The sequence below is a fragment of the Tachysurus vachellii genome, chromosome 8 (assembly GCF_030014155.1).
Source record: "Tachysurus vachellii isolate PV-2020 chromosome 8, HZAU_Pvac_v1, whole genome shotgun sequence".
Taxonomy (NCBI): Eukaryota; Metazoa; Chordata; class Actinopteri; order Siluriformes; family Bagridae; genus Tachysurus; species Tachysurus vachellii.
In genome coordinates this window covers 10,422,249-10,445,829 of record NC_083467.1, presented here as the reverse complement: position 1 = coordinate 10,445,829, position 23,581 = coordinate 10,422,249, and the positions used below count along the sequence as shown (strand labels likewise).

At 37.3% G+C, this 23,581-nt stretch overlaps 1 protein-coding gene across 4 annotated transcripts; it reads right to left on the bottom strand.

Moving 5' to 3' along the window:
* Positions 1-410: 410 nt before the first annotated feature.
* Positions 411-20,873, bottom strand: arhgef7a (Rho guanine nucleotide exchange factor (GEF) 7a). 4 transcript variants are annotated; one of them, XM_060876211.1, is made up of 22 exons: positions 20,403-20,873; positions 17,736-17,819; positions 13,330-13,414; positions 12,956-13,089; positions 12,360-12,561; positions 12,161-12,249; positions 10,984-11,078; positions 10,774-10,869; positions 10,036-10,158; positions 9,804-9,942; positions 9,656-9,715; positions 8,683-8,829; positions 6,442-6,528; positions 6,265-6,343; positions 6,021-6,160; positions 5,239-5,460; positions 4,666-4,759; positions 4,493-4,582; positions 3,927-4,097; positions 2,318-2,417; positions 2,123-2,177; positions 411-2,027 (listed from the first exon to the last, which is right to left on the bottom strand). In XM_060876211.1, the coding sequence occupies exons 1-22, from the start codon at positions 20,565-20,567 to the stop codon at positions 1,905-1,907; spliced, it is 2,580 nt and encodes an 859-aa protein (XP_060732194.1). In that variant the 5' UTR covers positions 20,568-20,873; the 3' UTR covers positions 411-1,904. The 4 variants fall into 4 exon arrangements, 3 of the variants coding, with proteins under 3 accessions (XP_060732194.1, XP_060732192.1, XP_060732193.1); XM_060876209.1 differs by lacking the exon at positions 3,927-4,097 and having other exon boundaries at positions 20,403-20,872; XM_060876210.1 differs by lacking the exon at positions 3,927-4,097 and having other exon boundaries at positions 12,366-12,561; positions 20,403-20,872.
* Positions 20,874-23,581: the final 2,708 nt, after the last annotated feature.

The following is a 23,581-nucleotide window of genomic DNA, read 5'->3' as shown; positions in this document are numbered from 1 at the left end:
ATTATATCCTTTCCATTGTAAATCAATGAAGTAGAATCATCGCCCACAAAGGGCCTAGATTGCCTTGTCAGTGTAATAGGTCCTGGTGTATGCTCAACCTTCATCCTGCACTGCTGTACAGGGAAAGAGACAAAGGCACAAAATCATCCTTATCATCGGTCTCACCATCATGAACTAAGTGTAGAAATTCCACTGGTTAAAACTCTGGTATTACTTTTAGACTCTTTTCTATATACTTTGTGGCTCATCAACGACACCAGATTGCAAAAATGTAATTGTTAAATAATCGGCGCTGAAGTATAGTACATTACTTTAAAAAAAAATGAATAAAGAGTGCAAATAAATCTTCAAAATAGTCACCAAGTCATTAGAAAACATTTTTATTTACAGAATGTAAAATACAAAACGGAGTCATATGGAGGTAAGGGTATTTAGTAAATACAGTGTTTTGATGAGGTAATTCCTGTCCTGACAGTCCTCAGAGTGCACTCATTAAAGATTAGTTGACCCATAAGTGCAGCTACAAGTAATTCAGAATCATGTTACAAGAGCTTTAGTACATTAGTAATATAGTGGTACCAACATTTTTACTACACTGTTAAAGATGAGAAGAAAACAACATTGCATTAACACATAACATGCCTGATAACTTTTTAAAAGTTCATCTGTATTCCTTATATAGTGAGCTTGTGGAAACCTAACAAAATTAGGCATTATAGGGTTAATTCCAGGTCACTTTTGAAACGAATGAAAATGAAAAATATTGAACATCTGGAATAAGTACATCAGCTCTGGATTATTTACAAATTAAAAATATGGAGCATTTCTAAACACAAATTTACAGTTAACACAATGTACAGCAGTAATATGTGCAATAGTCAGTGAGGTGTCATGCATCAGTATAGTAGCTGAGGTGAACCAGGAAGAGTTCGTGTACAATAACAGTCACTTCCCCTCTAGCATAGTTGCATGGTCATGTCAGCTGTAAGGGCCACATATTTCTTAAAATTGAATTACACCCCTTAGTGAATTTACATTATGAGTAAAGACTTGAAATCAACTATGTGGAGGTTAAAAGTTAAATAGGAATTGTTAGATACAATTAATTCATAACTAATTACAATCAAATTAGCAAGTATTTAATGTAATTGGTCAGAAATAAATGCTGAAGCAATGTAGAGATTGTCTGGCTGGGACTTATATATATTTTGGGATTGTCTCCTACTGCATATAGTTTTTGGATACAAGGCCAAATATGGACCTTTACCAAAGTGGTTACCACAGATTTGGAAGCACATAAATGTCTAGATTGTTTCCTGAAGCTATAAAATTTCTCTTCGATGTAACTAAGAGACCCAAATATCTTCTAGAATGACGATGCCCCTGTGCCCAAAGTGAGGATCATGAAGACACGGTGTGTTAAGCTTGGAGTAGAAGAGCTTAAGCCGTCTTCAAAGTGAACTGACCTCTACCCCAGTGAACACCTTTGGGATGAATTTGAACACGAAGGTCACCACAGGTCTTCTCACTTGACATCAGTGTCAGTGTCTCACTAACGCTCTTGTACCTGGATGAACATAAATCCCTACAGCCATGCTTGAAAGCTTTCACAGAAGAGTGGAGCCTATTAATATAGCAAGGGGAACTACATCTGGATTGGGCTGTTCAAAAAAGAGATCAGTCTGTTGGTAAGGTGTCTACAAACCTCTGGCCATAAGTACCTCCATGTTATGAACCACCTGCATGTCAGTTTCTTCAAAGACATGCAAATGTAGTAATTCCAAGATAATGAGCTAAGAGTGTTCATCTATATTTATATCAGAATTGGTTTCTAGATCACGGGAAAAATAAAATTTTAAATCCCCACAAATGCTACCAATCCTGTAAGAAGATTTTTCATGATCTCACAAATTAGTTTCATCCCAAGACTGGTCATTCATATTCTTTAGAACTTTCCGTACAATTCTCTCCAGATCTTTACGAGCTCGCTGCTCCTCTTCAAGGGATCGTTTAATTTTCTTACTGTCCTGTTGATTAATATAGTCACATGGCCACATCAGAATACATAACAAGGTAACTATCGTACCACAGAGAAAGGAACAGAAAAATGGGTCACACGTACCTGTTTAAGTTCTTGGATTTCATCTTTTAGTGAATAAACAACATCGTTGAGACTCCTAAGAGTTATAATAAGTTATTTCGTTATATTGTAATTTAATTTATTATACACAAATATAAATGGTCAATTTATGAATTTTCTCAATGTCAGAGAGATTTGTGAAAAATAGATGTTATATAGCAACACATGTACTCTTACCTCTCTTCCGTATCAGTCTGTCCATTGCTTTTGATTTCCTCCACAATTATCTTCTCCTCAGCAGATAGTATCAGGGCTGGAGCAGTGTCTCTCCTCTGTCCTGTTCCAAAAAAAGAAGTCCTGCAATTTGGTTTTCACACATCTCTATGTGAAAGACTGATCGGTACAAACAGTTAAAGAGACGCATGCTCTGAAACAGTGAGAGGATCTAGTTAAAAGAATTGTGCAGGAGACTGAAGTAAAAGTAAAACAGGTTAGTCATGCAGGAAAGAAATGTCAAGCCATATTCCAGTAACGGCTTCCAAGGGAATTAAATAATTAATAATAAATTACATAACATTTAAAATTTCCAAATTCCTGAAACCAATAATAAACATATATAAAGCCGTTAAGCAGAAAATTATAGTTCCCCAGAAAGGACAAAAATATTGACAAAAGTCTAACAAAGCCGATATTTATTGAAAATGTATATTACAGTGAGTGTTCTGTCATACTGGATTCTGTTTATATATATATATATATTTTTTTTTTTTGTGTGTGTAATGGACATATTAATTATATCTTATTTTTGAACCACGTAAACATCACTGACTTCTGAATTGTACAGGGAATCAGAATACCGGCACAGTACAACAGACAAAAGGGCAGCAAGTGTTTTACATTGTCCATTTTTTTTTTTCGCTTTGTTTTACCACAGAAGAGAACTTGGTCACAAGGATTACATCACAACATGAAGAGTTATATTCTTATTCATTGTTCAAGTACTTTTGTAACTGGCAATATGTATTTCTCTTCTGTCTGATAAACAAATTGTACATTAGAGATAAAAGGCTCATTTTAAACACTACAGGTACTCACAGAGCTTTAAATGAGTAACAAAGAACCACAAATCACAGACCTGGTTTTAAATTATAGTTCTGAAAGGGCATTAAAATTCAGCATATTTTGGTGATGTGTAGACATTATTATGAACATACATATAAAAATAAAAAATAAATTAAAATGCATGTACTGTAAAAGAAAAATAAATACATAAATAAAAGACAGAGGTACATCTGCTAATACTGTCCAAAGTACAGTAGGAACTTTCCTGTATTTTACCAAAGCATTTGAGTTCAACTCTTCTATTGTCTTGCATCCTAAAAAAATTGAACCTGGAATTTTTGTGTCTATGCTTTCCTTAGGTAAACCATAATACTTCACATTTCAAATATGACAATACTTAAATATTTACAAAAGGTTAGATCTTATCATTTCTAGTGGAACATGAAAATGTTTCAAAATTCCGTAAACAAATGTCCTTCTTCATTCTTACTGGTGAAATACTAGTTAAAGACAGAGAAAGGCCTATTCCCCAACTATCACATAAGGGGACACCAAAATAACAGGCAAAAAAGGTGTCAAGGCAACAAGGACCAATTTGGATAAGTGCACAAAGAGGACAAAGTGAGGTTTAATACAGGCAAGAAAAAAAAAGACAAAAATATAATAAATAAAATATAAATAAACATCAAAATAAATTAAATAAATAAAATAAAGTGAATGGAGTTAAATAGTACAAGTGAGGGAATTTAGTTCTGGTGGGAGATGTAGGAGCTGCAGCTCTTACGGGAAACCGGTCCCATCCTGTAAGAGTGAGCCGTCCATATACTCTCATAGTCCGAGTCCTCTGAAAGGTCCGAGCTGCCCTCGGGCCTAGAGATGCTGCTGCGACCACCCATACACTCAATGCTCGATTGATCCAACACATGGTTATGCATCAGATCAGTGCCCTGCCATGCTGAGGTGACCAGAGGAGACAGTCCAGAGACAGAGGAGGCACACCAGTCGTAGCAGGGGAGGACAGTCCAATAAAATGAATGAAAAGTGGGAGATTTCCCCCAAAACACAATAGCGGTACATGGAATGGCAAAATCAATATGAATAAAAAGTGTGTCAAGTTGGAGACATGGAAATGGAAACAGATAAAAAATGGTTATATGTGAATGAAGGATATTAAAAAAAATAGAAAGGGGTTAATGGTAAATAAATAAATGAATGATGTCGAAAAGAGTGAAGAGGAAAGAGAAAAAGAGGATATTGTTACCATAGTTCCAAGAGTGACTTTGTTAACATCAAAGAGACACAGTGTTCTGTAGCCTTACTCCTATGACAGATATACAGACTTAATCTTACTTGAGTTGAGTGTCTGTCGGGTTTTGGCACTCGTACAGTACGCCTCAATCACTTTCAGGATCTGAGCATCCTCTTCCAGTGCTACAGTACCTGTTACAGTTACAGAGTCATTACAAGTGTGTTACCACAGTAATGCTCATCCATCAGCAACAAGAACAAATCCATCAACTTACTTTTCCTCAATGCAAACTCCTCATCAGATGGCTTCCTTTCAGGTTTCCGTTTGGGCAGCAGCTTCTTCATACTTTTGGGGCTTTTACTGAGGTCCTGGAGCAGTGTAAAGAATGGAGAGGGTCATAAATACAAGAGGCAAATTTTAAAGAAAATCACATTTTCATATGGAAAAGAAGTTTTTTAAAAAAGAATTATAAGTATTGGGATCAGTATAAATTCTTTCAGACCTAATCAAGTCTATCCATTCACTCATTTTCTGTCCTGATTATCCTACACGGGCACATGGGGAATCTGGTGTCAATGCGGACACGGTATACAAGGTGAAAGACACCCTGGACATGTTGCCAAGGCACAATTACCCTCACACACCCATTCACACACTAAAGACAATTTTGAGATGCCAATCTTCCAGTCAAATCTCCTCATTCCTGACTAAACCCAGGGAAGAACACAAAGTACACAAGACTTTATATTGTGGTGCACAATACATATGATCAACCATCTGAAAATATGCCACCAATCCAATAAAATAATCAACAAGGACAGATGTCAAGACCCATACACAAACTGACCTCTTTATAGCAGAGGGCAGCTGATGGTCTGAGTGGGGGTGCCGGCCTCAGGCAACTCAGACTCCAAGGTTTCTGTGTTTTAGGAGGTTCTAGAGGCCCCCACATTACTGTGCTGTTTGGAGCTCCATGAGAGGAGGAATGAGGGAGAGTGTGGTAGACAGGAGCCACAGTCAGGCCTCGGCTCTCTGCATGCCTGGATGGAGTTAGAGGATGGGATGGAAGCTATAGAAGGAGGCAAAAAGATGTGTTACTATAAAGACAGGACAAACTATTACCATTTAAACTAAATCTGTATTGTTGCATAGCTGTAGTTTGTCCATACAATTGTCATGTTATCTGTCTGTAAATTTTGGCACCCTTTAACAAAATCTTGCTTCTGAACTTCAATTGGGTTATGGTGAAACAAGACTGACTTTTTTTTAAAACTATGCATACAGTTAGCCTGTTTGGTTTAAAAATAAAGCTACATACAATGAAACGCACTAGATAGTTGATGGTAGGTCAACTGGCAAGTACCAGGATAACTTGGCACCAAATCTGGTAAAATCTGGCTTGATTGCCTTAAGACAATACGTTCGAAAACAAACTTAATTTTTTTAGGAGGTTATGAGTTTGCCATTGGTTCTCTAAAATAATAACCTAAACATCTATCCAAATCCACATTTGTACAGGAAATTACAAAGACAGTCCACATGAAACCAAACCTATGAAACCTTCTGATTCGGGAAGTGCAAGTATATTTTTTTGGTGATACTTAGCCTAATGAAAGCCCTGAAACTTACCGTGTGACAGGGGACAGTGAGTGGCTTCATGCTTGGAGCAGTCATGCTGGTATGTTTGGTCTGGCGCTTCAGGTGCTCCAGCCAGTCCTGTTGATCATGCTTATTAAAGCAAATAACCTGCATCCTCTCAAACATACAACCTGCAGGGAAGAAACACAGACACTAAACAAACCAACCCAATTCATTCACTTCTGTGCTGTTCGTTGTTAGTAAAAATGTCAAAATTTAAGTCGTCTTTTTTTACCTGAGAGCTCAAAAGCATTTTTGTGGCTTTCGCAGTCCTCTAAAGGAGTTATTGCCATTCCACTCAAAGGCAGCTTGCCCTGTGAAAAACAAATTGGACACTTTAATGTCTGACAGCAGGGCTGGAAATGCCATCCTGCTTATTTACACTAGGACAGAATGGTGACCATAGTCTGACCTGATAGATGAAGCCACTCATCCTTGGGCTGGCGGAGAGGATAAGCAAAACATGATGGAAAAGCATGAGGTACCGTTCATTCCTTTCCTGAAAAACACACATCAGTGCCTTAAATACACAATTTAGTGCCAAGGTTTGTATACTATTGGGTAAAGAAAATAGCACTATAACATTTATAACAAAGCAGATATTTACTATGTTTGGTTTTACAGATTCCTTCTTTATTACATCTAAAATAGTGAATCAATTAGTGTACATTAAAACATTGATAACCATAAAATAAAATAAACCATTTCACTTCAAAAGTATGACATCCCTGACTAAATGTGATAAATATTCTCTAAGAACATAAAAGCCCATCCTTTACTTCAATAATTCCCTCTAATTTATAGCTTTTGAATCCTCTCAGTTGTAACAATTCATCTATCACCTTTTTTTTCCACCAAGGTAAAATAGTTCATACACATATTTACACACAACTGTATGAATAGATGATAATCTGCTGACTCAGTGCCAGTTATTGAGGTACCATTCAGGACAGGAAGTTTTGAACAGCATTTATGTAACAATATTCTATGCATTTTTTTCTCATCGTAAAGGTACACTACACAGTACGGATAAAAGCTTGTGGACACTTGACCATCATATTAATGACAACAACAACCAAACAGAAGATTTCAGTATTCCCAAAAAAGGTTAACCACCATTTAAAAAGGTGGAGAAAAAAAATAACCACACCCTTCCTATTTTGAGTAATAAGCAGCAAGATATGAACAAGATATGAATAATTACCTGATCAGGAATGGGATAATATTTATAAAAGGCCATGTGCAAGCCTTTTGAAATTCACTATCTTAGAGCGAGAAGGATATTTATTTATTTATTAATTCATTCATTCATTACAAATTGAGAGCTTTTAAGACACTTCCCTGGTTTGGGTGCCCCAACAAAATCAGTCCAAGTTCAGACTGTTTAATGCTTAGAAAGCTAAAGACATTATGTGACTTACACGCCTCTGTAAAAAAAACTGCTTTGAGGGGAGGGTGAATAAAAAAAGGTTTTTCTCTCCAAAAAGAATATGCCAGCATGGACCAGGTTTAAAAATTTGCACCATAACAAACCAGAAAAGTTCTGAAACGACGTCATTTGGACTGGTGAATCGAAAGCTGAGATGTTTCTGGTGATACACCACACAATGTACATGATGACCAAACATATCATACCACACTTTCAAGCATGGTGGTAGAGGGTTGATTAAATGCACTTGTTTTTCAGCCACAGGACCTTGTAGTCATCAAGACAATGATGACTCCACTTTATAATTAAATATTCTGGAGACAAATGCGAGGGCATTTGTTCAGCAGCTTAAGCTGGACCAAAAATGGGTCATGCAACAGGACTCTAAGCACAAACACACCAGTAAATCAACATCTGAATGGCTAAAGAAGAAAATCAAGGTGCCGGAATGGCCATGGGAATACCCCACTGAAATGCTACTGAAGGACCTTAAAAGGCGAACATTCACTCAGATCATTTTTTCCCCAAATGATCTGAGAGATTGACAAAATCCTATATAAATCTTTACTTCACGTTCTTTTTGTTAAAGGTGGTTCCACGTGTTACTGAGTTATAGACTGTGCTTATTTATTGACCATCTGCTTTCTGAATGTTTTTTTATGGGTGGTATGGAAGATTAAATGTTGAAATCTTATGTGTGTTTTCTTTTTTTTCACCTGATGTTATTTGTTTGTTTATAAAAACTGGCGATGAACATTATTTATGCCCTGATTAATAAAAACACATAGTTAAAGGTGGGTGTACTTTCTTTTTCTCCTGACTGATGCTTGCTGAGCATTTAGTTCCATGACCATTAATACAGAGCTGGTTCCTACTTTACTTGAGCTCTTCCACTCCAGCCTTGGCAAACCATGTCTTCCTGAGCCTTGCTTTGTGCACTGAAGTCAAAGAATGACAGCTGTGTTGATATTCTGTACAACAGCATGATTGTTATGTACAGATAACTTTGAGTAATTGCCTGACTGACATTTCAGACACAATATGACAAGTAGAGTGATACAAAAAGTGAATGTACCTGTGCTGTCGTACTAAATATCAGCACTCTTGAAAGGCAACTTGTCCAATCAAATTAGCAGACTGGAACTTGTATAATATATTGCATACTAATGCCTAATACACGAACGCAAATAACTCCCATCTTCTAAGAAATGAAGTGAGTCTCACCTCACAGCCTTGGTTCTGTACCATGGCCTGGCTCATGTAGATCACAGAGCCAAAAGTCTTGATGTCTTCACCCTCCCACAAACGAATGGATTCTGTGAGAATTTGCAGCTCCAGCTCCTTCCGTTTCCGCACCTCTTGACACTGGGCCTGTAACCACAGAAACATCAGGTGGAAAAATGGTTACCACTGATATGTTCCACGCCTAAGAGATAATGCAGTGTGACATGACAGTAGACACGACACACTAAAATTTTGTAGCACATAACTAGACCCTGGACATACGTGTATAATCCATCACAATACTAATTAGAGCAATATACAGTGATCAGTCATAACATTTAATTAGGTTTTATGTTATGGCTGAGAGACACGCTTTTTTATTTGGCACCACGAGTTAGCAGCAGACCCATTGAGTCATTTAATTTGCAAGGTGGATCAGATTTGTTTGTCTCTCACAGCCCAAAAAAAATCCCCATACACAGCAAGTTATGGTGCACTGTGTATTCTGACGCCTTTCTATCAGAGCCAGCATTAACTTTAACAGCAATTCATGCAACAGTAGCCCTTCTATGAGATCAGACCCCACAGGCTAGCCTTCATGCCCCACGTGCTTCAGTGGACCTTGACCCTGCCACTAGTTGCCCTTCCTTGACCACATAGGTACGCTGGTACGTTTTAACCACTGCATACCAGGAACATCCCACAAAATTTACAGTTTTGGAGATGCTATGACCCAGTCATCTAGCCATCACAATCAGTCCCTTGTCAGAGTTGTTTGGATCCTTATGCTTGCCTATTTTTTCCTGCTTACAAACAACTTCAAGTTCTCTTACTGCCGAATATATTGCACCCTGTGACAGGAGCCACTAAAAAGATCAGTTTTATTTCATTTCATCCTTCAGTGATTTTAAGAAGCATTCTATTTTAATTATATAAACAAAAATAATTAAAAGCAATTAGAATTCTAACTTACAGAAAGGTTCTTGAATGCGATCATGCACTTTTGAATTTCAGTCCGATCTGGGTGACCCTCCTGAGAACAAAACAGAGACATTGTTAACTGCTTGTTAATTTAATTCAGATTTACATATTCAAAAGGATGCTTGGAGTTATTTTACTACCTCCATATGTCTCTCCAGTTCTTTCAGCAAAGTTGGGTATTTGTCAAGCCTCATGAAAGGTTTGCTAAGGCCTGTGGTCAGAGTGAGAATGCCCGGTGAACTTGCTCCTCTACTCTCCATGAAGTCTCCTAGCTCCTCACTATGAGGCAAACAAATGCTCAGAGTCAGTGCTATTTTATAACTTACAGTGAAATGATTACATATAAAGTCAGGACAGATTGTAGTGGCATACCTGTGATCAGTGAGAATGTTAACAGCTGATGGATGGTTTGAGCAGTAACCTGTATACAGTGCTCTCATTTTGGGCATAAGGTTTAAAAAAAAGCTCCCTACTTTCTGCTGTAGCTCTGGAAGTCTGAAACAGCAATGTCAGAAAACAAATTAAACAGACTACAAAAATAAATGATTATCCATTCTCATAGTTTCTTGCTTCTCATTACAAACTTCTCTAAAACAGAGCAGGGAGTAATTATCAGTTATAGAGACAACAGAAATATTGAGTTATCATAGTAGCAAAAACATACTTTACTCATAATGTCACCTTGTTTTAGAGGAATATTAAATCTTCATCTAAAGTGAAGACGCAACTGCTGTTTTTTATCATTTGTGCAATTATTTGACTTCCTAAAAGTACATTTTCTCCTCTTTCTCTAATAGGATTGTTTTTGTCTAATTTTAGAAATTCTAGCTGGATTATAACATTTTAATTTATTCTGACATTTAGTCATTTCAGTGACAAACTCTACAGAATTCCCAATCCAACAGATGCGTTTCCTGACCACAGTATCCATCTTACTGTGTCATACATTATAAAGACAGACACCATAGTCTTTACATGCTGTTTTCTACGAGTCTTCCAATAGTCAGTATACTGCATCTATACATTTAATCAAGAATTAGTCATAATACTGACAGACATCATTATGAAGTGGAACTGAGAACAGAGTAGTCTGATATTAACAGTACTAACTTAGTGCAGTCTTCTAGTGACTGGACAAGAGTTTGTTGGAAGGTACTGATTTCCTCCAGGTTGCCCATGATGACACTGATGTCTGCAGAGCTAAGTCTAAAGTAGAATGAGAAATAAGCAAATGTGTTACGGTAAAATCAACGATGGTAAGATTACGGAACAGCTTCTACTGTCCATATGTATGTCATTTACAAAAATAAAAAGACTCACTTTTCTGTGTTCTGAAGTGGCCTCAGGTAGTTGGTCAGAAGATTCTGAAGCTCCTTTGAGTACTCGGTCTCCGTTTCTAAAATGTTTTGTAGCACCTGGTGAAACAGAGGTAGGCCAGACAAAATTAAACTGATGTTAACCTACCATTGCAAGACATCAAGCTAAGACAATAAGCTAAAAATTCTTTGCAATATTTCTTTTTTAAAGTCTGGAAACAACAGTATTGTCTTAATTCTCTCTGCTCTCACAAAAATGTCTATTTACACAGAAAAAAAGTAAGAAGACATAATTCACAGAACAAGATATCTACACTTAAAGCAATCATATTCATGCCCAAATATCCTTCGTTTGTCCACAATATGTTGATCATTTTCATATTTGACACATATAAGCATTAACATTCAGCTTGCTTACATGTAAAATATACACCATGACTGAAAATGAGGAATAATATTTTATAAATCATGAGGTGGAATGTTTCATAATCGTTATTTAATATTATAAAAATAAACAGTGTGACTGCAGGCAACATAGCGACAGCTTTTTCAGAACAACTATATAAAAATATCTAGACAAACTGTGCCAAGCTTGCAGGCATACCCAGTGTGTTAGCTCTAGTAGAGCCATGTCAGCAGGACCTAAAGAACGTTATCTCTGGTGTCCTCTGCTAATGAGAACATCATGTACTAAGAATAATCAGAAAAAAAAAACAGACATAAATTTCTCTCTGTCCTTACTTTTTAATCACATCAATAAACAAAAACTGTCAAATAGATTCCCTGTTTGCTGAACAGGAAATAATGAAGAATTCTAAATGTACATATGCTGCTTGATTTCCATTTATTATCTAGTTCAGTACTCACATTAAATAAAGAGATGCCACACTTACTTTCTACAATAACAAGAAGCAGAAATGAATTAAAATGTCAAAGGGGGAAAAAAAAGTCTGAGTCTGACAGAACTAGGGCACTCTTACATAAATGTTCTTCATATCTCTCAGACAAATGAAACTTCACATTCAGAAATGGCCAGTGATCATGTCATCTCCAAAAATGACTCCTCAACAACCAAGATATCTTGAGGTTTTATCGGTTACTGTGTTGCAGATGTAAACATTTAGTCAAATGAAAACATACACCTTTAAAGGTTTGCAAGTTACTGAGCTACAAAATCTCACCAGGTTGTAGTAGGTTTTGCTCAGGGCAGTGGTGTCAAATCCTTTAGGGGGGCTTTTAAGTGTTCCAGATTTGGGGGAAACTTGTTTGTCTGTGACAGAGAGGAAGAAAAAAAAATTCAATGTTACACACACACACACACTAAAGTCCTTGAATGAGAATTAAAGAATTGCATTTTGTTTCTACATAACTGACACTTGCCACAACCTTTGACCTCTCTGACATAGTTGCTTGGAAACCACCCAGTCCTTCCGTTGAGGTTGCCCTCCCACCATCCTCCCTCCTCTGTACGGGTTACGGTGATGATGTCACCCTTGGTGAAGGAGAGCTCATCCTCGTTGGTCTGCTGGAAGTTGAAGCGAGCCTTCACCACCAACTGGCTGTTACTGTTCTCAGTCATATCCTACAACAGGAAATATCACATCATACAGGCAAAATTTGCATGAACTTAGTAATCAGAATGAACACGCACAAACAAAAAAATTAGCCTTTTTTGACCCCTGACCACAAACTGATGTGAGATTACATGTAAATCAATCTCACAATAGGATGAACACTTTTCTGTCACACTAGTGGAAAGCACTCCAAATCCCACATAATCTGGGTGAGTAGAACAACACTAAATATGAACCTGATGGATAACTTTAAAAAAAAAATAAATAAACTGAAATTCTGAATGAACAAGGAACCTGTATGTGCATATGCTTGTTTTTTTTTTTTTTATCCAATTCAACAGTATGCAATTTAGCAAACAGGGGTCACTGTACGTTGCTGCCTTAGTATACAATCATACCCACCAGGCTTCGGAACTGGTTATGAAGGAGTTTGGACGATCGGCCCAGTGAGGTCTGCGAGACCAGAGATTCAAAGGACTTGATGCGATGGGCAGTAGAGTGACGAGTGCATACAGAATCACTGCCAATGCCAATATCTGGTCCGGTGCAAGCAAACAAACAAACAAAAAAAGTGGTCCAGGCAGAGTAAAAACTGCTAAATAAAGTACAATGTACAATTTACCTAACAATGATGGACAGGTTTTGTTTAATATTGATGATGATAACTTAATGTTTAAATACAGAATGTTTTCGGAATGATGGGGAATTTAGCAAATATGAGGAAATGACAATCTGATAATATACTTGCATTTGCTTCAGTAGAGTGTAAAACCCACCTGCAGTCACTTTGTTGAGTGCCACTAATGTGGTGAGAACTTTGCTGAAGTTCTGGCCTTGCAGTAGATCTCCTGCCTCAAATGGCTAAAGAGGCAGAAAAGAGATGAAAAACACAATTAATGTGAGCTATATTCATGTCATTCAAAACTGATCACACTAAGTACATACATACACATCACTCTAATTACATCTCTATATTGGCTATGTTTTAGGAAGTGTGCATTGGGAAGCTCAATTCTGAAAACAGTATGATAAATAACCTAGAACCACTATCAATATACAGTATGTCACACTACATGTCAGGAATGTGAGGTAAATTTCTGACCTGCTCCTTAAATTTATATAGAGTAGATTTCAATTTGACACAATTTCTAATTAATTTTACATAACCTAGAGAACATTAAATAGCAACTACTTTTATATCATCCCACTTGCTACAGTATAATATTACTTATAGAATCACACACACACACACACACACACACACACACACACACACACACACACACACACACACACACACACACACACACACACACACACACACACACACACACACACACACACACACACACACACACACACACACACACACACACACACACACTTTCAGATTTATTCCAAAATCATAAAGTGCCGGATAAATGTAGAAAATAAATATTACACACAATAATTGAGAAAAAAAATCCACTCAATAATTAGGAGAAACTTTATTGATCTTTTTTTCTACTGATAATTATACTCTCAAAAAATATTTTTTAAAACTACATATAAATAATTTTCTCTCAAAGGTATGTTTTAAAAATCTTTGCTGTCCTTAAGGAATATGACCAATACTAAAGTGGGATGGATGGATGAGAAAGTCAGAGCTCCATTCAGGAAGTAGCTGCAAAAGCTGTATGTCACGTCAAAAGCTTGATTGTGCAGTTTGTGCAAAACAAATCAGGAAAGGTTTAATGGGAAATGTGGAGTTTGTCAGTCTCGTCTTCAATCAGCTCACTCTAGCTGATGCATCTGTATCATTGCTTTTACACACACCCTTCTGTCATTCAATGTGGCGTTCTGGACCTGGTAGTACGGATTCAAACGGATCTCGGATCTCCTACCTTATAAAGTTAATGTGATATTTTAAATCTCATGTAATGTTACCTGATGAAGTGGAAAGCAACACCCGGTTTGAGAGGAAGAGCAAAATCATAATACGCCCGAGTGTAAGTTCCACTGACGGTAAAATGCAGGAATCAAATGCACTGTCTACTGATTTCATATCTTCACCAATAAGGGAACTGGATGAAGCAGCAGTGTTACTGTTTCAGTGTATATTTGTTAATAGTGTATGATTCTGCCTGTGTGTGCATGCATTGTTTTTTTACTCTAGTTGCATTAGTTACATTAGAGTAATTAACCTCCTGTCATCAGCCTGATCCATGAATTTACCTTTAAATTGTACTGCGCCAAAACATACAGGAACTGATGTGATGCAGTGCTGCAGAAAGGAGCTGTCATAAGACACTACAATCATAACCAAAGGAACAAGCACATTCATTCTAGCAAGCGGGGTAAATAACAATTCAGCAAATAGTATAGCTGATATGAGAAAAACGATAGTTACTGCAAAGTTACTGCAGTCTGAACAGTTATGAACAAATAATTAATGAATAAATAGCTATGAGCATCAAATTAACCAGTCAGACAGATTATTAGACTCCACCAATACTCTGTATGCACCAGACAACTAAATCAGGGTGTGATACAATCTGGGGTTCAGTCTATATTGGGAACATCTGGACAAAAAAACTAGCATGCAACTGAGTGCTTGCATCACTACAATGAAATTGTTTGAATTGTTCTACACTTTTCCTTTTGACTAAGATATCAGTATAGTGTTAGATATTCTCCAAAAACATTCAAAAAGGACTGTTTTGCAACCTCTGTAAAACAAAAAATATGACTCTACATAAAGAAAACTAAATGTCTCTATAAGCCGAAAGTGTAGTAACTACACAGAAAACTGAAGATCTACATATATACACTTTAGTTTTTCTTCATACACAAGAAGCATAAATCCGTTGAGTTTAATCAGGGGATTTCTCCACAAAGAGTATCTCCATATGCCAAGCTTGTTTCAACAAGCCTGAATAATTTCCATCAATTTTAGTTCCACAAAGAAAGCTAATCTTAAGCCTTGCTCAGTTACTGAGGCAACATATGCATTTGGATAAACCTCCTCTCTAGCAGTATAATTTTGAAGCATTGTCCAGAGCTTGTTTTTTGTTTGCTTTTTTAGCAATTCTACTAGACAGATTGCATAAATGTCATGGTTTCAACATTCTGCTATGTCACCTAGTAAATTTTATTACATTATGTCACATGACGTAGCCTAAAGCTTTATCAAGAATAAAAAAAAAATAAAATCAAAGAAGCAGATTAATATCTAATGTTTAATATTTGGATATAGATATAAAGATTTAAATTTAGCTATAATAGTCACAAGGCCAGAAACAGAACTTGTTCCTTTGAAGAACTTGACAGTGATGTCTCCACCAAGTCTAGTCCTTTCAGATATTTGACCTTGCTGAGGTCTTGACCCTGTTTGGATCAATTATAAAATCTAATCTGTTCATCTTCTGGTTACTATGATAACTTCATATAAATACTACAGACATTCAATTACTCATTCTTGAGACAACGAGAATCTCAGAGAGATGCACAGATGTTCAACCCTAGAATTAATGCAACCAATTTGTAGCAAAGCAATTAAAATATATAAAATGTAAATCATATAAGGAATACAACACAGCAGGCTGTACACAAATAACCAACAATGTAGTGATATGACCTGCAAGTGTGTTGGACGATCTCCTGACAGATCTGCCTTAAACAATATGTAATTTTGTTCATTTTATGATAATTTGAGGATAATGATAAAGATATGCCCGAAAAAATTAATTATAGTATAGAATCTAGCAGACAAACTTGGTAGGTTTGAAGGCAACGGACAATGAGATTGAGATAATATTCCTAGATTATTCAAACCACTGCTAACAGTGTGAACAGACCATGATTGGGGAATCAGTAGCCATGTGGAAATCTTATAGTGAGCCGTGATCGAACACAACAATGATGCAGGCAGAATACGCTAGCTTCTCAAAAACAGCGTTCATCCTGGACAAAGAGGGGCTTGTGTGTATATGACCCAGCTGGCCACGAGCAATGCCAGGACACTGCAACGTGTCAGCACTCTACATGTGTGGAGAATCCTGCAGCATCCCACACAATACACAGTTTTATAATGCACATTTATAGTTCACATGAAAGAAACAAAAGCAGAAAACTGACAGATCATGTGCAGTCATAAACTAATAATCAAAAGCATCTCTATCAAAAGCAAACCGGAAAAAAAATTGTCGTTAAAAAACTCATTAAATATTTACAATCTGCTTTTTTGTCACGACACAGTTAAGAGGTGAGCCAGTGACGGACGAAACCCCCGTCTTCTATATGGGCTGTTTCCAAACCCATCTGGCTTTATAATAAATGCGCATAATTCAGCATGCTGCAATCTGGCCCTTTGTATTCTCACTTAATGAAATATATAAGCGCATATGTTCTATAAACAATGGGGAAAGAGTTTCACCTGGCAAACTATAAGTATAATCCATCACATAAAGTAATGCAATGGACATCTTACATAGTTAAAAAGCTGTCAGTCTAACCACATATGTGTGGAATAAAAATAATTGTGTAATATCTGCAGCAGTGTATAACATTGTTTACTTAGTAACCTGTATGCAGAGCAAAGAACATCTCCTGTTGATGTACTTATTTACTAATAATGTTTACTAACGTCTTTCAAATATTCTATACATAAATAATCCAACAACCAAACGTGTGGTGTTAGTATAGCGACAAAACCAAAATCAGTATGGAAAAAGCCATTTTTCAAGCTGATATCACTCATAAATCTGTGATCTGGCATTATTCATTTTCTGTAGTTCTTTTATAACTAAAATCACAGTCATAAATGATGAGATTTACAAGTAGGTAACAAAATTGCTTTCTGAGCATGAATCATCCCAGCAAGCACAAAGCATCACATGAATGAACACTGCACGACTATCCATCTTTCATCAGTATGTTGTATGAATGTATGGAAAGTTTCATTTGTAAATTTCTTAATTAGTGAAGCTTTTTCATAGCAGCCAAGCAATTTATTTGGCGCTCAGTTCATAGCTGTGCCTCCTACTGTTAAACTCCGTCCACAAGACTCCTTTGTTGATTGTTTTTCTACACACCGCTATTTATTATTATTATTATTAACCATAACGTTTGCCGTTTCAGCACCAAAACCTCCCTGACCGTTAAGCCGAAATGGAGCTGTTATTGTGTCCCTTAATCAACTCACCTCGACACGGAACGCAGCACAGCCTTTCAGAAACTCCTTTATGTTGCTCAGACACTCGCTGTCGTTTTTGGGCTCCAGAAAAACCTGGAGAAAGAAGAAAAGAACAAGGAGAGAGAGCCAGGAGTGCGACTTTCTCCCTCTTCAGCTGGTGGAGATCTGGAGCGAAGCGCACATTCAATAGTCTGTTCCTCATGAGTGTCCAGGGAAGAGCGTACAAATTATAGCGTCATAATCTCAAATAAATGCCTACTCTAGGAAGTGAGGACAGATATCCGGAAATGACGCTATAGTTTGGAGTCAGGACGCATACATTGTTTATCGGGCGCGCAAAACAAAACGAGTGCATTGATCCAGTCTGGTTTAGAAGCCTCATGACATTATGTTGAGACATGTTTATTTTCAGACTTCATACAGGGAGAAAAAACTAATAAAATATGTTGTAGGAATGGTTTTATGGCGTTTATAGTATAGATAACGTGTTAGTGTTTTATCAGTCAAGTTTCTTAAATGAAGTTATGCATGAATTTTGTCATGATTAAAAGTGTATCAAGAAACAATCTATAATGTTATACATTGGATATATTCCAGCTATAATTATAACATAAATGAATGTAAAACATTAAAATAAAAAAAAAATACTTTCTTGCCCCTTAACTCTTAACTAATACTATAAAATGTGCAATAATTATATTCAGTGCCGCGGTGGGTTTCCTCATCCTTTCCACCCTTTGTTATAACTTATATTTGATTATTTCCTTATAGTATTTTTTCTTATTTTATTTATCACCGTTAACCTCTTTAAACTGCTGTCCCATTTCCCATTGTATGTTTCATAAAAGAGCTCACAAGCGCCCTCTATGCGCAATTATTACGCCCTTAATCCGAGTCCACATCAACGGTCTCTAAAAAAAGTGGTCTCTGATTATTTGCAAGGACCCAGTCGTGGTGTGTTGAGAGTGAAAGCTAGACAAGCCACATGCATGAAAGTTAAAGTCAACAGTGGCAAAAATAATCATAATAATACTGAAAGAGTAATGGGCCACAATCTTACCAATGAAGTTTGTTCACTCTTAGACAGAGGTGTAACCCAACAATTTAAACCAATGTCTCCTACTCAGCATGCTTTTGTGCTCAGAAGAAGGGCTACAATGTCTAACAATGCTAGATTTAAGTTTGATGAACTGTTTTAAAGACCTTCCCTATACCATAAGGTTATCATGTAATTCATGATACAGGACTGGTTCACCTTGGTGGTTTGCAGAATGAATGCAATTGTTTCCATGAGAGGTTCTACGGTGTCTCCAAGTGTAAGTCCTCACTGATATTGTTATGACAGTCAGTTATTAGCATTATGATGGCAGATGGTTAGCTGTTCTGAGGGCAGCTCATATACTGGAGGTGTACGAAAGCTCAGATGAGTGGCATCTGCTTTTAATAAGAAACCCCAAAGGTCCATATTGAAGGTACACGTGCAAGATGTCAGTCAACATCACACACAGTCACTCTACAAAACACACCAGTGGACTGGAACAGAAAATATGCCATATCCTGTCCGATATCAAGCCGACATTTCAGATTCTAACAGTTTTAATAGGCAATAACTGAGTCAACTACTGAATGATTTTTACCAGCATTTTCATTTTGCCTGAATAAATGGCTCATTCTACCATACTAATAATGTGTTTTATCATTATTTTTCATTATAACTGACAAAATCAGTGACTTAATAAAAAAATGTATGCATACCTGTAGGCAATTGATGCTGTCAGACAAAAAAGATTAAATCTACATCCCTTAAAGTGTTCTTTGGTTGTCAATTGGGAATATTTAAAGGTTTTATGTAGAACAACAATGAACAACATTTCAGATGGGCTCCAAGTGGAACCCTTATCAAGTGGAACCTAACAACCTTTATCTAGCAGTTATTTTTTTTCTTTAAAGCTTAGATAATTTGCCAAATAGAGGACCAATGAATCTGACTGTCCCCGTGCAGGGCTTTGTCTAAATTTTAGTGTAAAGTACAGCAGTGGGCTTTATGAAATATTAACAAGGTGTCAGTTTCTTATAATGTGCACAGATATCACCTTCAAAATACTTAAAATTGCACAGAGTATTTTAATAGTCCACCTGTGACATTTACATTTATGTTTATAGCATTTAGCATTAAATTGGTGTTGATCTGCTTTTGGTAGGTTGTTATTAAATGTTTAATGACAGTAAATACACATATAGTCCAGCTCTTATTTTATTGTGAAATTGCAATCCATGACAGTTTTTTTTTTATAAATGTGGAATAGTGCTGAATGTCTTTTCATAAATAAAATGTGATCATATAGCCTATATATTCTAGATTGCCTTTTATACCTTTCACAGATGACCTAGGGCGAAGTCAATACAGGCCTGTTTCTCTCCAGAAGAGACTAATATAAGGGTAAACACGCAGGCCTGCACAATACGATTTTAACACAATTTGCGCAGGTTCTATCCGTGCGCAGCATTCGGTCATATCTGGTGCTGAATATTAAATATTTGATGTATTAAAAGTATTGCGTTTATCCCCGGTTTAATGGTTTAATATCATAGGCGCCTGCTGGAAATAGGCTGTATCGTGTTGTAAAATAAAACACAATGTGATTGATCTTTTATAGCGGGCATCACGGCGCTTACTTGTTCGGTTGTACAGGGGCGCAGACGCTCGATCAGCCTGCAGAGCACGACGCCGTCCTTCAGCGCGCACTGCAGAAACGCGGCCGGATCCGACACGCTCTTCTTTGGCGACTCCATAACACCGAGCGTTATGAGCCATGTAACCGTTTGTTCTGCCGGATTCATGGTCAAATCCTGCGAATACCCTTGTTCCCAGACGTTAGTATAAAGGGAAAACAATTAAAGGAGCGGTTATAGGCCGGCCGTTGAATTAAGCACCACCATTTTCCGTGCAGCCGCGAATGTTGCGCATCGCGTAGTCTGTCCCTGCCTCTGTCCTTCTGAGCTCTGTAAAGCTTTTCTAAATGTCATTAAACGTCGTGGCTGTCAAAACGCCTTCACCAGGCACACAAAACCCTCCACCTGCCTCGTCTGCGACTTCACCTTCTGGCAAATGACATCACTAACGGCCGTGTGTGCGTGTGTGTGTGCGTGTGTGTGTGAGCGCACCTATTTGCATGTTCACAGAGTCGGATTTACATTATATGTACATGGGCATGACAAAAACATCCGGGTTTTATTGTACGGTAGGTCTAGGATATCCCATAAAGGGTCTGATGAATAAAAAACGATTAGTCTATTGCCTACAATATGCAATAATATTCCGCATCTAGTGTGCACGGCGTTGAGCAAAATATACTATAGGCTCCATTTCTTTCTTCTTATAGCTATTTCTTCAGGTTACCTGACGGAGGCGCTATTTAACCTTCAATATCAGCTTGAGTGCATGCAGGCATACAGAAGATACCATCTTTAAAAAATAATTTCCATATCTCAAATTCATTAAAGCTGAACAATATCGCCATAACAATAAAGGGACTGTTTGAACTTGTATAGTTTTTGTTACAGTCTGTGAAAATGTAAATCCTGAGAAATCAAGAGGTTTTATTAATATTTATGAATACCCATCACTAATCACTGTTTAGGCCCTTGTGAATTCATGATTTATTGTTGGCATATTGTTGGCATTTTCTCTGTTTCCATTTCCGGTAGTCCATCAGACAATGATTATTTTAGCTGATTTATTCTATCCAGCTGATGGAGATTCAAATCTGAAAGTCACTTTTATTGGAATCTGTGGTAAAAGCAGACCAGAAACTCTATCTATGACACACTTTTAATGTCCATGCTCCATGGCATCACCTAACCAGATACCTGGAGGAATCTAAATTCCCATTGGGTCACCATGGATACTGGTAGAGGTTCAGGACTCTCAGGGGTGTTAGGTTAAGAGAGCCTGCACTCCTGTGGATGGAAGTGCAGAGTAGCAGGTATTAACAGGCATACAATGGGAATAATCATAATCCCCTAGGTCAATCAGCAGGAGTAGTAACCAAGGAAGCTCCTGCCAAGACTTCCTCCTACAATATTCCCTACATGATCGCTTTCAAATTCAATGTTTACCTTTGCTTCTAACATCATATTTGACTCCTCTTTAAGTCTCCCTCTTTAAGCTCATTTATTAAACTTTTAACTGCCTTATGATTCATCTGAATGTAATATTAGCATGTTTCAATGATGAATGCTGGAATGTACTTTGGTTATATACAAGAATCTTTATCTCTGCAGTGAGTGAAAGAGAGAGAAAGAGAGAGAGAGAGAGAGAGAGAGATAAAGAGAGAGAGAGAGTATGTAAGACACTATGAGGTTTGTGAAATCATTGTTATTGATTTTTATTACTTCTTTATAGATGAGTTCCTCTATTGATTTATAATGTTTTTGATTTATGCATGTATCACACTCCTTCACCCTCATGTGTATGAGATGTAATAATGCCATAACTCAAGATATCATGTTAAGATTTGATATATGAACAAACCATTAGGCATCATTAATCGCAAAGCCTTTGCTAACACACTGTCTCTAGTGCACCATGTAAATCCACTTTGCATTCAAATGAGCTTCTGTTTTCAACTCTCATATCTAAAATGTTTCCCTTCTTTTTGCCTCTATCTCTTTCTTGCTCTCCCTCTCTCTCTGTCTTTCTCAATCATTGTTCTCTCTTAAGCTCTCTATTTCTACTTCTTGTATTCTCTATACACTGTTATGCACTCTCGCTCTCTGTCTTTCTATTACCCAATACCCACAGATGCAGATTCTTAGTTTCAGTCATTATTTTTCTGTCCAGGTGTGTCTCTTTTCTTTGACCTCTAAGGTCACAAGTTGCACATGCTCTATCTGAATTGTGAAACCATGACAAAGAGAGGGGAGTGAAGAATAGAAACACAGCTGCACAAATGGGTTAATGCTTGGCTTTAAAAAAAATCACTTAGTAACTGTGTACTGCAGATGAGCTCTATCAGTCTCTAACACATTACCACAGTAAAAATAGTAATTCTGATGTTTCTCACTCACTCACTCATTTTCTACCGCTTATCCGATCTACCTCGGGTCACGGGGAGCCTGTGCCTATCTCAGGCGTCATCGGGCATCAAGGCAGGATACACCCTGGACGGAGTGCCAACCCATCGCAGGGCACACACACTCTCATTCACTCACGCAATCACACACTACAGACAATTTTCCAGAGATGCCAATCAACCTACCATGCATGTCTTTGGACCGAGGGAGGAAACCGGAGTACCCGGAGGAAACCCCCAAGGCACGCGGAGAACATGCAAACTCCACACACACAAGGTGGAGGCGGGAATCTAACCCCCAACCCTGGAGGTGTGAGGCGAATGTGCTAACCACTAAGCCACCGTGCCTCCCAATTCTGATATTTAATTGAGTGTATTTAAATGTCACTACTCTTAACAGTTTTAAAGTGAAACAGTATAAATTGCATTACCTGGGCACCCAAGTAATAGAATTATGATGATCAAAGCTAGCAACACATTTGAGCAGACATATAGCAAATGTATAAAGCAAAAGAGAAGCTTGGGGGTAGCACTGTGTCTGTTGACATTAATGTGAACCTTAAAGCAAAGTGTGATCCAGTTTTGTCTTATTGCTTCGGAGAACAATCATTACAAAAACAAGGGCATGCATAATATCCATAATATCAATGTTAAATGCTCCACATTTTATTCCTCCTTATTCTGGTTACTTTTCTTATTAATTTAAGATGTGCATGTCGTACTGATATCAGGCAACAACCATCCAGATAATGTGAGAACTGTAAGTCCATTTTCATGTAG